At 43.3% G+C, this 15,470-nt stretch overlaps 1 protein-coding gene across 2 annotated transcripts in view; it reads left to right on the forward strand.

Annotated features, from left to right (window-relative positions):
• The first annotated feature begins 694 nt into the window (after window positions 1–694).
• The window catches only part of STRN (striatin), a 122,695-nt gene continuing 107,919 nt past the window's right edge, over window positions 695–15,470 (forward strand). Inside the window, exons 1-2 of one of the 2 annotated variants that reach the window (XM_077959727.1) lie at window positions 695–804; window positions 900–995. Coding sequence is in view for 1 of the 2 variants with exons in the window: in XM_015112104.3 (XP_014967590.1) it covers window positions 750–995 (246 nt within the window). In the remaining variant the exon portion in view is untranslated. Of the gene's footprint in view, window positions 996–15,470 lie in introns of both variants that reach the window. The other variant, XM_015112104.3, reaches the window with a different exon arrangement.

Here is a 15,470-nt window from a genome sequence, read left to right on the forward strand (position 1 = left end):
TTAGAGAGATGATCGGCGTTCCTTAGAAATGAAAACTGGTCAGGCAACAGGTTTGAGCCCCTCCAGTCAGAAAAGAAAGGCAGGAGCGACAGCGACCCGCAGATTGGCAGAATGGAGGAGCGTCTAGGGTGAGAGAAACTCCAAAGACTGAGCCCAAGCGAGAGCACGCAGGGCAGCTGGAGGGAGAACCCCCGTCCAGCGCCCGCACCGGGTAGCTCGCTTTGAGCCTGTTTCTTCACAGAACGGCCAGGAAGCCTTAAAAGATGTGCAGCTCGAGCTGGTATCTTGGCGTGATAACTTCCGTGTGTGTGTGTGTGTGAATGCAACAGGGAGCGCCGCCCGCGAACTTCCGCGTGCGAGGAAGGCTGGAGAGCTGCCAGCCCGCGCCCAGCTGGCCCCAGAGGAAACCCGCGCTCCTCGCCCAGCCGGCCCCCTCCGCGGCGAGCCGGGGCGGGGCGGGCCCGAGGCCACGCCCAAGCTGAGGCGCAGCCCTACAGGCCGCCCGGGCCGCGCTCGCCCGCGCTCCGCCCCGCGACTACATTTCCCGGCAAGCCCCGGGCCGCCAGCGCGCCGCAGTTGACCCATTTCCCGGCCCGTCACGGGCTCGGCCGGCCCCCGCGCCCAGGCGGCTGCTCCCTGCTGACTGGGGTGTGGGCGGGAGCGGCGGAGGGAGGAGGAGGCGCTGCTTGCCGCCGCTGTTGCCTCCGCTGCTGGGCGCCGGGGCAGCTTCCCGGGTATCTGCAGCCGCCATGGACGAGCAGGCGGGTCCCGGCGTTTTCTTCAGCAACAACCACCCGGGCGCCGGCGGTGCCAAGGGGCTCGGGCCTCTGGCGGAGGCTGCCGCGGCCGGCGACGGGGCGGCTGCGGCTGCGGCTGCGGCGGGGGCGGCCCGAGCCCAGTACAGTCTCCCGGGGATCCTGCACTTCCTGCAGCACGAGTGGGCCCGCTTCGAGGTGGAGAGAGCCCAGTGGGAGGTGGAGCGGGCGGAGCTGCAGGTAAAGACCCTCCCGGCCTGGCCGTCTTCATCCCGCCTCTTTGCTCCCTTCCGCCCCGCCCCGGACCCTTCTCCCCCTCCCCCAGCCTATTCGCGTCCCCTCCCCCTTTGCTGCCGCCCATCCCACCCGGAGCCCAGTCCCCTTCTCTTCGCCTTTTGCCTTTCACTGACCCCATCTCGACCCTGTTCTCACTCTCGCTCCTGGTGCGTTGTTTACCCTTCCCACGCCTGTTCGTCCGCACCATCCCACTCTTTAACTCCCAGGCTCATTTCAACTCTCTGGCCATCCTGCATCTCAGGGCTGCCCTCTCGGTTTACTAATTGGGCTGGCAGTAGTTTTGAGAGACGCGGCGCAAATCGTCCGCTGTCCTGGTGTGCCCCATCCTAGGTCTAGAGACAGTCTCCGCAGAACGTGCCGGCCTTGGCCCCTCTCTTCTTCAAGGAAGGTGATCAAGAAGACAACAGAAGTTGTGTCAGTGAGGCCTTGACTCGAGGCGAGAAGTTGACGTTGGGCAAAAGTGTTATTCATATATCAGCTCCCTTTTTTATATATGTGAATGTCTCTTCCCCACTTTCTTGCGATCCCCCGGCCTCTTCCCACGTTTCTTTTAGGTATTTCCAATTAATGCATTTTAAACGAAGGACCTACATGATTGCAGTCAGAGAGAATGGTTAAGAGATGGTTCCTGTTCTCAGAATCTGAAACTTCCCACGGGTTAATTTTATGTTCAGTGTTTTGGGAGATTTTCTTGTACTTTAAAAGGAACTAAAGGGGCTTTGAAGTTAGTTACATTGCCTTGCATAATCTACAAGATAAAGTATATCCAGGGAGGAGATTTTGTGGGCTCTGAAAAGAATGAAAGTGCGGCTGATACTTTACAGGCCATTCAGAATTGGTGAATAGGTTTTCAGTGGTTCTTCTTAAAACTTCCAGGGCATACACACCAATTTCAAAAGGAACTTAAAGAACTATGAATAGTTGTGCCTTTCTGTTTTACGGGCTAAGCCTGTATACTTATGAAATTTGAGTATAGTTTTAGTTGGCGAAACACTTGAGTTTAAAATGCTACCCAGTGTGTCACTTTTTTTGGTAACATGTATTTTCTTTGGCACTTAAAAAAAAAAAAAGAAGAGAAATCTGTTAAATAGAATCATGTGCTGGAACAGGCTCTGTGATGTAGTGGAAGTGGCTATGGAAAGAGCGAACACACAGGTCTATAGCAGACAAGGTTATAGTAAGGGCTGTGTTTGTTGCTAGCTCTGTGACCTTGAGGAAATCCTTTAACCTCTCTGGGTTTCAGTTTTATCATTTATTTATTCAGCACCTGTGTGTTGAGTGCCAGCTATGTGTCTAGGCCCTGTGATTTTAAAAAACCGACCAAGCTTCTGCCCTCATGGAGTTTATGTTTTAGTGGAGAGGCAAACGGTCGAGCAAATGCGCCTATAGAATATAATGGCTTATAGTGGCAACTGCTGTGAGGAAGAAATAAGTCAGAGTTCAGGAATAGAGTGTGATAGGGGCAGCTATTTTAGATGGGGTGGTCAGGGTAGGCCTCTGAGAGATGACAAATGAGCAGTTGAATGAAGTTAGGGAGTGGCCGGTCGTTCCTATGATTCTTTGTAAGTCTGTAGTTATATGTTTATATTATTTGGCAACTTTTTCATCCCTACTGTTACGTTGCTGTAGTATTTAGTCGATCTAGTCTATCTGATATTTGCAAGTCTTTGACCTTGTCTATGTAGTTTCCAACAAATTTGAATACTTACAGATTGATCTTTATTAGCAGTACCTTCTAGAAAGGTGTGGATTTCAGGCTTCAAGGAAATGTTAAAGGCAAAGTTTAATGTGCGGTTGTGGGGAATGATTTTTGTATTAGCTACTTAAAATTTAATTTCTTTTCCAGTTTTGGGAATGGAAGATAAGTCACACTAATTTGGTAAAAAAAAAAAAAAAGCCACACCAGAAAACAATACTTACCTTTCTACCTGTAGAAGTTGGAGAATTCCAACCCATCCTCGCCCCCCCTTAACTTTTCAATTTACCGGCAGCTGTAGTTGATCTTCAATTTTTATGCACACATCCACAAACAATTGTTTGTGGCAAATGTTTATTAATTTCAGATAGCTTTCCCATGGGTGCTTATCATATTAAAGAGACTCCTGTTTTTTTTTTTTTTTCCTTTTATTGGAGAGAGGGTCTCGCTCTGTTGCCCAGGCTGGTGTGCAGTGGCGCAGTCTTGGCTCACTGCAACCTCCGCCTCCCAGGTTTAAGCAATTCTTCTGCCTCAGCCTCCCAAGTAGCTGGGATCACAGGCATGTGCCACCATGCCTGGCTAATTTTTGTGTTTTATAGAGACGGAGTTTCACAGTGTTGGCCAGGTTGGTCTTGAACTACTGACCTCAGTGATCTGCCCGCCTCAGCCTCCCAAAGTGCTGGTATTACAGGCGTGAGCCACTGTGCCCTCCAAGGACACTACTTTTTTAACATTATCTTTTGTTTTGTGCTCAAATTAAATTAAGCTTCCACAGAGAAACTTTAAAAATGTGTCATTTTCCTAACAGAATGAGTATGATATATTTTGAGGGGAAGAGTTTGCAGTAATCTCTGGTCTTTGTCCCCCCTTATTAGTGTAATTGGAAAAAAAATTATTTCTTGACCGTCATTACTTTGAATCTTCTTTATTTTTCTTTTGCTACTGGAATGTTCTTAGAGACACAATAGGAAGTAAAATAGTTGAATGCATTGTGATGAAATACGAATCAGTTGGTGTCTTCCTTTTAATTTTTAAATCTCTTCCTAAGCCATTAACACCAGAGTCAACACAAATACCTTTACGATTAAGTCAAATTTGCCCCTTCAAGAACCTGTCAGTCCTGCTCTTTCAGGTTGCCAGAGAAGAGTTGTGAAAGGCAATCCCAGCTCTCATCTACCTGGCCTGCCCTTACCGCTTCCTCCCTCCTTCAGATCTTAGGAGTAAGGAAACAGCCACGTTTTAGCAAAAAACCTATTTATTTGTCGTTTATTTCACTCTTGCCCATCTTAGTTGAGAAATTCTTTTATTTTTGGTAATGCTCCCCTCCTCACATCCAGTTGAGATTAGGCGTCAGTTCATGGGGGGAAGAAAGAATGATTAAGATTATTAGTGAGCTTTACATTTGTGAAAGGAATTGGAGAAGGAATACTAATAATATTTGAGAAAAATTTCTGTACGTGAGGTGTTGTGCTAGATGACCTCAAAGAAACATGCAGTCTAGTTATTAGTATGATATAACTTGTAGAAGAATCAGAGTGTTTATCATTTGGGGAGAAGGCTAATTTCTTTAGGATAGTGAAGGAGAGGCCGGGCGCGGTGGCTCACACCTGTAATCCCAGCACTTTGGGAGGCCGAGGCAGGTGAATCACGAGGTCAAGAGATCGAGACCATCCTGGCCAACATGGTGAAACCTTGTCTCTACTAAAAATACAAAAATTAGCTGAGTGTGGTGGTGTGTGTTGGAGGCTGAGGCAGGAGAATCACTTGAACCAGCAAGTTGGAGGTTGCAGTGAGCCGAGCTCGCACCACTGCACTCCAGCCTGGTGACAGAGTAAGACTCCATCTCAAAAAAAAAAAAAAAAAAAAAAAAAGTGAAGGAGAGAAGAGCTAGCAGTGAATGGGGAGAATAGTAGCAAGAGGAAAGAACTTTATGAGGTCATGAGAACCTAAGGCTCAGTATTTGAAAATCTCTGACTTATGAGAAAGCAGGCAAGTAAATAAAAAATAAACAATGTTGGCTCTAGATTTTGGTATATGTGTGGTGTGTGGTATAGGAGAGGCCCTGATATTTACCTGGAAGTGTTAGAGTTGTATGGAAAAGGTGGCAAGATTGAGTAGCTTAGGGCATTTAGTGTGGAGGCTGTATGCTGGAGTTTTGGCATTAATAATTTGTATTTTCTGGGTTTTGGCATTAATAATTTGTATTTTCACTCCCCACATATTTTTCAAGCGTCTACTTCATGCCAGGCCTTGTTCTAGACACTGGAGATACAACAACAAAAATACAGATCTTGCCCTTATGAGGCTTAAATTGTTGAGGCAGACAGACAGTGATAAATAAATACATAGAATGTTGGGAAGGAAAATATGAGGGTTTCAGAGGGTGGAATGGGGAAGAAAGGATTCACTGATAAGATGCCATTCGAGCTAAGACCTTTAAAGGTGATATCTAAGGTGAGGAAAGAGCTTTCTAGACAGAAGGAACAGCTGGGGGAAGGGAGCATGCTTGGAATATTTAAGGAATATCAAGGAGGTAAAAGTGGCTAAAGTAGAGGAAGAGAATGGAAGAAGTCATGTCAAACAGGTAGTAATGGAAGAAGTTGTGTCAGACAGAGTCTTGCCCATTGTAAGGACTTTGGCTTTATACCTCCGCAAGATGAGCAGCTAGTGGAACGTTTTAAGCAAAGGAGTGAAACCATCTTTAAAAGGGACCCCTTGTAAGGATTCAGAATAGACTTGGAGGGAAAATAAGTAGAAGCAGCAGGGGGACTAGTTAGGAGGCTACTTTAATAAATCCAGGCAGAAGATGAACTAAGGTGGTAGTGATAAGATATGTGAATATATATTTTGATACATTTTTGAAGGTAGAGCCAACAAGATGTGCTAAAGGGTAGAATGTGGGGTTTGAGAAAAAGAGGAGTCAAAGATGACTCAACAGTATTTAGAGGGCCAGGCACAGTGGCTCAAAACCTGTAATCCCAGTACTTTGGGAGGCTGAGGCAGGAGGATCACTTGAGCCTAGGGGTTCAAGACCAGCCAGGGCAACATGGCAAAACACCATCTCCAGAAAAAGAATTTTTAAAAATTAGCTGGGTGTGATGGTGTTCACCTGTAGTCCCAGCTACTTGGGAGTCTGAGGTGGGAGGATTGCTTGGGCCTGGGAGGTTGAAGCTGCCGTGAGTCATGATCACTCCACTGCACTCCAGCCTGGGCAACAGAAGGAGACCCTGTCTCAGAAAAAAAAAAAAAAAATAGTGCTGCCTGGGCAACATGGTGAAGCCCCATCTCTACAAAAAATTCAGAAAATTAGCTGGGTGCGTTGGCATGCGTCTGTGGTCCCAGCTGCTTTTGAGGCTGAGGTGCGAGGATTGCTTGAGCCCTGGAGATCAAGGCTGCAGTGCGTTATGATTGCGCCTCTGCACTCTAGCCTGGGTGCCAGAGTGAGGCTCTGTCTCAAAACAAATCAATCAAACAAACAAACAAAAATATATGTATATAGAGAGAATGAGCAGCCTCATGGGACAGCTGAGAAGATTTACTGAGCTTTTTAATGGAAAACATAAATACTTAAAATGAGTTTGTCTTTATTATTGTGACTATTATTTATAATTATCACAAAAGGCAATATGGCAGAGACCTGGGCTTAAAATTCTTGCTTTAAAACTTACTATTGTATTTTACGCCTAAAATACATATTTGCCATGATTCTGATCTCTCAGAGCCTTAGTTTCCTCATGTGTAAGATGAGGATAACAAATTACCTTGTGAGAATTAAATTAAGATAATTTAAAGTACTTAGCAGAGGCATGGTACATAACATAAAGTAAGTGCTTAATAAATAAATGGTTGCAGATGCATGATGCTAAACTTTTGCTCTCGGTTATCTCCTCATCCCCGGAGAAAGCATAATCTTCAGTCATGAATTTTTCTGAGGCTAGAGCATACAAGTGCCATCCTGAGGCCATGCAGTATAATATTCTGGGACTAAAAGATATTTAATGGGAGTGAATGCTTGCCTTCAGTGTCAGCCTCAGAACATTGAGGATATGCTTCAAGAGTATTTGCTTTCCTTAATAACTTTGTAGGTATCTATTACCTTGGAATTCATATAAACTTTTCTGAATGTGTTTATCTTAACTTTGCATTACATCATGGGTAACAAATTGTGTAAATTTACTAACCACATTATAAAATGAATCCTACACTTTATTTGGCTCTTTAAACCACTTCCTTTACATTTGGAGGAGGCGAGCCCCATTGTGGTATGGTATAATTTTGTCAGCAGGTTCGTTTTTCATTCTACTCATATTCTTGATAATTTCATAATCTTTATATTTTAGAAAGGTTATAGAGGCTTTAATCTTTTAAAACATATCCTATTATATGTCTCTTCAGTTCAGTGTTTCTCAACCTTAGCTATAATATTAGAATAATCAGAGGGAACACTTAAAAATACCAATGCCCTGGACTGTACCCCAGATCAATTAAATCAAAATCTTAGGAATGAGGACCCCTAGCATTAGTATTTTTTGAGCTCCCCAGTAGGCAGCAAGGGTTGAGAACCACTGCTTTAGTTGTTTTTTCTGTTTTTACATATCTATAAAAGTTTGGTGATTTCAACACTTCTATTAGTATTCCATATATGGTTGGCTTTTTATAGAATTTGGGATATAATTTCTTTTTCCATTGTTCTTTCTGATGATAGCTAGCATTTTATTTTTAGGCAGTAGAATATTATAATTTGAATCACCTCCTTCTGACTGAGATGTACTGACAGAGTAATCTTTGAGCTGGAATGAACTTTGGAAATAATCAGGTCAATGAGGTAAAGTGAGGTTCAGAGAGAGGCTGAATGACCAAGAATGAAATAGGTTTTGTACAAGCTGTCACTTACATCTCCAGATATCTTTACAGTTTTATTTTTTCATATTTTTTGTCTAGGGGCCAGGCTAATCATCTGTATTGTTCCAATCTGAGTATATGTACTGCCACAGCCAGCACTCTTTACAGTTTTCTTTAAAGCCCTTTCAGATACACTGTATCATTTAATCTGTACAACCTTCTGAGGTAAGCAGAGCCACACTGATGCTTATTTATTTATTTTTTTAAATAACAGACATAAAGGTGCTACTGTGTTTTACTGCTTTCCAGCTTATTTTATTGGTTACATTTGAGATTTTCTCTGTCTTTGGTGTTCTGTAGTTTCATTATGATGTGTCACAGTATAGATTTCTTTTTTTCTTTTTTTGGGGGGGATGGAATCTAGCTGTGTTGTCCAGGCTGGAGTGCAGTGGCACGATCTCGACTCACTGCAACCAGCACCTCCCAGATTCAAGCGATTCTCCTGCCTCAGCCTCCTGAGTAGCTGGGATTACAGGCATGCGCCACCACGCCCAGCTAATTTTTTGTATTTTTAGTGGAGATGGGGTTTCACTGTGTCAGCCAGGATGGTCTCGGTCTCCTGACCTCGTGATCTGCCCGCTTCAGCCTCCCAAGTGTTGGGATTACAGGCATGAGCCACCACTCCCAGCATAGATTTCTTTTTATTTTGTTTGGGACTTCGTTAGACTCCTTGAATTTGTGGATTGGCTTCTCATTAGTTCTGCACATTTCTCACTTGCTGTCTTGTTAGGTTTGTCCTTGATTGCATTTTCCTTTCTTCTCCTTTTGGGTGTTTGATTACATGATCTTATGGCTTCTCCATTATCTGCACTGTATTTTCCGACTTTTTATCTTTCCATGCTTTATTCTTGATAATTTATTCTGACTTATTTTCCAGTCTGTAAATGACTTATCTTCCAGTCCATTAATTTTCTCTTCAGTTGAGTCTAATCTGTTAAAACCATCCACTGAATTTTTAGTTTTGGTTATTGTTGAAGTTCATTTTGGTTTCTTTTCAAATCTGCTCAGTCATTTCTTAAACAATTATTGTTCTGTTCTCTGCAGATGTTTTCAATGTCATCTTTAATTCTTTAAATGTAGTAAGTAGTTATTTTTTAGTTAGTGTCTCTGTACTTCTTTTATCTGAGGTCTTAGAGGTGCCTTTGTGTGGTCTGTTATTTCTGCTGGTTCTTGCTCATGATGGCTTGTTCCCTTGTATCCTTAGTTTATCTTCGTGTGCTGTCTACTGTCCTTGAAAAACTGTGAGACTGGACAGGCACAGTGGGTCATGCCTGTAATACCAGCACTTTGGGAGGCTGAGGCAGGCGGATTACCTGAGGTCTGGAGTTCGAGACCAGCTTGGCCAACGTGGTGAAACCCTGTCTCTACTAAAAATATAAAAATTAGCTGGGGGTGGTGGTGGGTACCTGTAATCCCAGCTACTCAGGAGGCTGAGGCAGGAGAATTACCTGAACCCAGGAGGCAGAGGTTGCAGTGAGCCGAGATTGCACTACTGCAATCCAGCCTGGGCGACAGAGACTTAATCTCAAAAAGAAGAAAAAGAAAAACTATGAGACTAATCTGAGCTCTCAAATAAAGGTACCTTCTTCAGAAAGGTTTTTTTTTTTTTTTTTTTTTTTTTTTGCATTTGTTTCTGGTAGATGTCTAGAGTTATTACCAGTCTAGAACCACTTTATTTTTCATGTTTTTTTGAGACAGTCTTACTGCCACCCAGGCTGGAGTGCAGTGGTTTGATCTTGGCTCACTGCAACCTCTGCCTTCCAGGTTCAAGCAATTCTCTTGCCTCAGCCTCCAGAGTGGCTGGAATTATAGGTGTGCACCACCACACCTGTCTAATTTTTGTATTTTTAGTAGAGACGAGGTTTTGCCATGTTTGCCAGGCTGGTCTTGAACCACTGGCCTCAAGTGATCTGCCCGCGTCGGCCTCCCAAAATGCTGGGATAACAGACATGAGCCACTGCGCCCGGCCCAGAATCACTTTAAAGTAAAGGCATTACTTTAGATGTTTGGGCCACCTAGCTGATGTGAGTTTTGATTGTGAATACATTTGAGGGCCAATATACTTCTGTTTCATCTTTGCTTTGAAGACAAGCCCTTTAGGGTCCTAGCTAAATGTGAGGTATATCACGTATTAGAGTGTACACTCTGGAGGAGTGGGGTGTTTGATTTTTGCTCCTTGGGTCCTGGCTGTTTGTTCTGATTGTCCAATATCCTAAGGGCAAAAATGGCTTTTTGTTCCCTTACCTCACAGGGTTCCCATTTTCCCTTTTATTTTGGCCAGATAATTCCTTGCTATTTTTGTGTTGCTTTTAAGAAAATTGTGAAAATATTTTGTCCAGAATTTTTGGCTGTGTTCAGTGGAAGAATTGCTGTCGGGCACCGTAACTGGAAACTGAATTCTCTTATTTTACTTTCAAAATCTGACAAATAAGTATGGCCCTACAAATTTTTGGGGGAGAAATAATATTGACAGCACTTCTTTATGAAGAGATGTGCCTATTTAGTCCTGAACTTTATTTCTGAATCTATGTTTTTTTGAATGGTAAAAAAAAAAAAAAAAAATCTACTTTTTTTTGAAGGGAGACCTACAGTTTTTCTCCAAAACCTTGGTAACTGAAGCAGAGTTTAAAACAAACAAAACCCTTTGCTATGCAGTCTTTAAATGGTGTTTGAAAGTTCAGATAATCTGGATAGAGTTCCCTTTGCCAGCCTGCTGTCTCCCTGATGTCAGCTGTACTTTTGATTTACTAATGTGTGTAGCATCCAGGTTTCAATTCTGGGCCATTAGAAATAAAGTTGTCCTTGGATCTCTGGAGTTTCTTGCCTTGGTGGCCAATTTGACAGAACAATCTATTGACCATCATAAACTGGATAGTGGAAAGTATGGGTGTCAGAGTCAGACATCTCTGTCACTTTCAGTTTACAATTTTTCTAGGCCTCATTTTTGTAAAATGTGGGTGACAATTTCCCTACTAAGCAGGATCACTGTAAGGTTTAAAAAAGATAAAGTATGTAAAATATGTGATATATGACGGGTGTCCAATAAGTGGTTTGCTTTTTTGTTGGTTGAGATTTCTATGGACAGAAGGCATTAGATTTATTATTTATATAAGTCCGTAGAAGCCAAGAACCAGTTTCAGTGATCCATTTATCATAGTAGTTACTTACATTCTCTTTGTCCTCTAAGTACAGGTTGAGCATCCCTAATCCAAAAACCCTAAATTCAAAATGCTTGCAAATCTAAAACTTTTTGAATGTTGACATGGTGTCATAAGTGGAAAAATCCATACCTGACCTGTTGTGGCAGGTTGCAGTCAAAAAGCAGGTGCACAACAGAATTTAGTATCCTGGAGGGAAAAATAAAATTACCTTTAAACTGTGTGTATAGGGTATATATGAAACATAAATGAATTTTGTGTTTAGACTTGGGCCCCAAGACACCTCATTAGGTATATGCAAATATTCAAAAATCTGAAATCCAAAACACTTCTGGTCCCAAGCATTTCATATAAGGGGTACTCAATCTGTAGTGGTTTAAGGACAATGAATTGTGTGTTGGAAGTAGGGGACAGGCTAGAGATGGCAAAAGTAAGTGGTGATAGCTTGTAGACATTAAGGACTGGATATAGTAATCAAGACAGATTTGGAGTTCAGGAGAGAAGCTCGAGGCAAGAGAGAAATTGAGGAAGGGGTTAGAAGGGGGGAAGAGACAGAAGAAGGGAGGAGAGGGGTGGAAAGAGCAGAGGCAGAGGAGAAACTGCACACATTAACCTGTTCTTAACTCTGCAAGGATGTCTTATCTTTATTTTTCATTTCAGCACTTGTAGAATCCTAGGGCTGGCAGGGATACACACACATGCACATGCACATATGCACACATGTGCACTGCCCTCCTCCCTCTCGATTTTCTTTCTTCATTAGACTAAGAATATTTTACCTCAGAGGGATCTTAGAATTTAAGTAATCTCATCCCCCGTTTCATCAGTTAGGGCTAGAGAAAGGAAGTGACTTTTCTCAGGTCACTCTGTGAATTGGTTTAGTCTTAGTTTAGAACCCAGGAGTCCTAGTAGCCAGGACGGGGCGTTGCTCCCTATACCATATCCTCTCCTTTTGTTGGTCCTTCACTCTGTGTAGCTGCTTCTGACCTGAAGGAGCCAAGTGAATTTTAATATTTAGATGATTAAGTATGGTTTGAATAGCTGTCATAATTTAAATTCTTATCACTTATTATTTGAAGTTTTTTTTCAAGTAAAATAATTTAGTGAAACAGTATAGTAAGGGGTTCAGGAAAGTCTAACAATTTGTGTTTCTCAGAAGTGTTTAACAATGTTCTTGGGCCGGGCGCGGTGGCTTATGCCTTTAATCCCACCACTTTGGGAGGCCAATGCGGGCAGACCACCTGAAGTCAGGAATTTGAGACCAGCCCAGCTAACATGGTGAAACCCCGTTTCTACTAAAAATACAAAAAATTAGCTGGGCGTCATGGTGTGTGCCTGCAATCCCAGTTATTTGGGAGGCTGAGGCAGGGAGGATCGCTTGAACCCAGGAAGCAGAGGTTGCAGTGAGCCGAGATCACGCCATTGCACTCTAGCTTGGGCAACAAGAGTGAAACTCTGTCTCAAAAAAAAAAAAAAATGGGCCGGGCGCGGTGGCTCAAGCCTGTAATCCCAGCACTTTGGGAGGCTGAGACGGGCGGATCACGAGGTCAGGAGATCGAGACCATCCTGGCTAACACGGTGAAACCCCGTCTCTACTAAAAAATACAAAAAACTAGCTGGGCGAGGTGGCGGGCGCCTGTAGTCCCAGCTACTCGGGAGGCTGAGGCAGGAGAATGGCGTAAACCCGGGAGGCGGAGCTTGCAGTGAGCTGAGATCCGGCCACTGCATTCCAGCCTGGGCGACAGAGAGAGACTCCGTCTCCAAAAAAAAAAAAAAAAAAAAATGTAGTTCTCTCATTTCTTTAAATAATTTTATTTTTGTGTAGGGTTTACTGAAATAAAATCCTTACTTCATCTTAAAAAATCTGCAAATTTGGAGCTTTTTTTTTTTTTTTTTTCCCCTGGTCGAGACAGGGTCTTACTCTGTCGCCCAGGCTGGAGCGCAATGGTGCAATCTCGACTCGCTGCAACCTCTGCCTACTGGGTTCAAGCAATTCTCCTGCCTCAGCCTTCCAAGTAGCTGGGATTACAGGTGTCCATCACCACGCCTAATTAATTTTTTCTATTTTTAGTAGAGACGTGGCGGGGAGGTTTCACCATGTTGGCCAGGCTGGTCTTGAACTCCTGGCCTCAAGTGATCCATGTGCCTCAGTCTCCCAAAGTGCTGGGATTACAGGCATGAGCCACCACGCCCAGCCAAGTTTGGAGCTTTTTTAGCTTGCTCCAAGGGTAGCTTAACTAAGTTCTGTATATACATTTTAATATAGTTTGTGTTTATTGATCATATGTCAAATATTGTGATCTTTGATACATCAAAGATCAGGCACTTTGATTTGATTTTTAGGTCATTTTAAATTTTATGTTATTCGATTAACCTAAAAATTTGATTTTTAGTTTGTTTTTAATTTTTATTTTAAAGAGACTGGGTCTCTGTTGCTATGCAGCCCAGGCTGAAGTGCGGTAACTGTTCATAGGCATACTGATAGTTCACTGCAGCCTCACACTCCTGGCTCAGTTGATCCTCCTGCGTCAGCCTCCAGAGTAGCTGGGATTACAGTCTTGACCCACTACATCTGGTTATTAGTCTATTTTTAGGGTGTTTTACATATGCTGTGGTAGAACAGAATAATATGTTATCGGGAGAACCCGCTCCCGATGTTTAACGTGGGTTCTTTTTTATTTCCTAAGTGTCTCGGCTGGTTTGAGAAGTAAATGGAAAGAGCACAAGAGAGAGAAATTTAAAGCTGGGTGTCCGGGGAAGACATCACATGTCGGCAGGATCCGTGATGTTCCCCAAGCCATAAAACCAGCAAGTTTTTATTAGCGATTTTCAAAAGGGGAAGGAGTGCATGAATAGGGTGTGGGTTACAGAGATCACACACTTCACAAGGTAATAAGATATCACAAGGCAAATGGAGGCAGGGCGAGATCACAGGACCACCGGATGAGGCGAAATTTAAATTGCTAATGAAGTTTCAGGCACGCACTGTCGTTGATAACATCTTATCAGGAAACAGGGTTTGAGAGCAGACAACCAGTCTGTCCAAAATTTATTAGTCGGGAGCGCTACAGGAGACCGGGGCTTATTTCATCCCTTGGGCTTCCACCATAAAAGACAGCATGTCTTAAAGGGGCCATCTGTAAGCCTACCTTCAGGGCGCATTCTCTTTCTCAGGGGTGTTCCTTGCTGAGAAAAAGAATTCAGCGATATTTCTCCTATTTGCTTTTGGAAGCAGCCAGTTCAAAGTTACCTCTCTCGTTCCCTGAACATCGCTGTTATCCTGTTCTTTTTTCAAGATGCCCAGATTTCATATTGTTCAAACACACATGCTCTACAAACAATTTGTGCAGTTGACACAATCCTCACAGGGTCCTGAGGCTACATTCATCCTCCTTAGTTTATGAAGAAGATGACGGGATTAAGAGATTAAAGACAGGCATAGGAAATCACAAGGGTATTGATTGGGGAAGTGATAAGTGTCCATGAAAGCTTCACAGTTTATATTCAGAGACTGCAGTAAAGACAGGCGTAAGAAATTATGAAAGTATTAATTTGGGGAACTAATAAATGTCCATGAAATCTTCACAATTTATGTTCTTCTGCCGCGGCTTCAACCGGTCCCTCCTTTTGGGGTCCCTGACTTCCCGCAGCAATATGTCAGCTGTGTATTTGCTCTTATGCAGCATTAAGTCTGTTTTTTGTTAAAAAATAAAGTACCTTGGCCGGGCACGGTGGCTCACGCCTGTAATCCCAGCACTTTGGGAGGCCGAGGCAGGCAGATCATGAGGTCAGGAGATCGAGACCATCCCGGCTAACACGTGAAACCCCGTTTCTACTAAAAATACAAAAAATTAGCTGGGCGTAGTGGCGGGCGCCTGTAGTCCCAGCTACTTGGGAGGCTGAGGCAGGATAGTGGCATGAACCCGGGAGGTGGAGCTTGCAGTGAGCCGAGATTGTGCCACTGCACTCCAGCCTGGGTGACAGAGCAAGACGCCGTCTCAAAAAAAAAACAAAAAACAAACCTTATCTGAATAAGATAATGGAATATTATAAAACATTGATATGTAAGAAGGAAAATTTATTATAGAATTGACTGGAAGCAGTGTGGCAGAAGACAGAAGCATTAGGTATTTTGTTTTGTAGATGAGATGGACAGAAAAATAAGGGAGTAGGAACCCTGGAATTAAGGTGAGCTGGGGAAGTATTGAATAAGGTTGGGTGAAATAGGTATTTTGGGTGTGGCAAATAAGCATCACCACCAGAAAGATTCAAGGAAAGGACCAGGGGGAATGTTTCATTACTGAACATACAGGTTTCATTAGCATTCATTTAAATGTGAGAGAAATCAGATCCAATACCAGTATATCTAGTTAGGAGAAATAAACACCATGTCAAATTCCACAATGGTGATACCAATTTCACCTGACGGAAAATTACAGCCCATTCTGGGATTTGTTGTTTTTTTTGTTTGAACTTCCTAAATGAGAAGGTTAACCAGTGAGCAAAAGAGCTTAATTTATAGGCACAACCAAAACCTGCTCCTGAGGAATGTGGATTGGTGTAAAGCTGAAAGGAGGAAACAGGGAGGAGCCTGTGATCTGGGTCAGTGCACTTGCTGAACTTGAAAAGTAGAGTCATCCGGGGAAGAAGGTATCCATGGCC

Source organism: Macaca mulatta, chromosome 13 (assembly GCF_049350105.2).
Source record: "Macaca mulatta isolate MMU2019108-1 chromosome 13, T2T-MMU8v2.0, whole genome shotgun sequence".
Lineage (NCBI taxonomy): Eukaryota > Metazoa > Chordata > Mammalia > Primates > Cercopithecidae > Macaca > Macaca mulatta.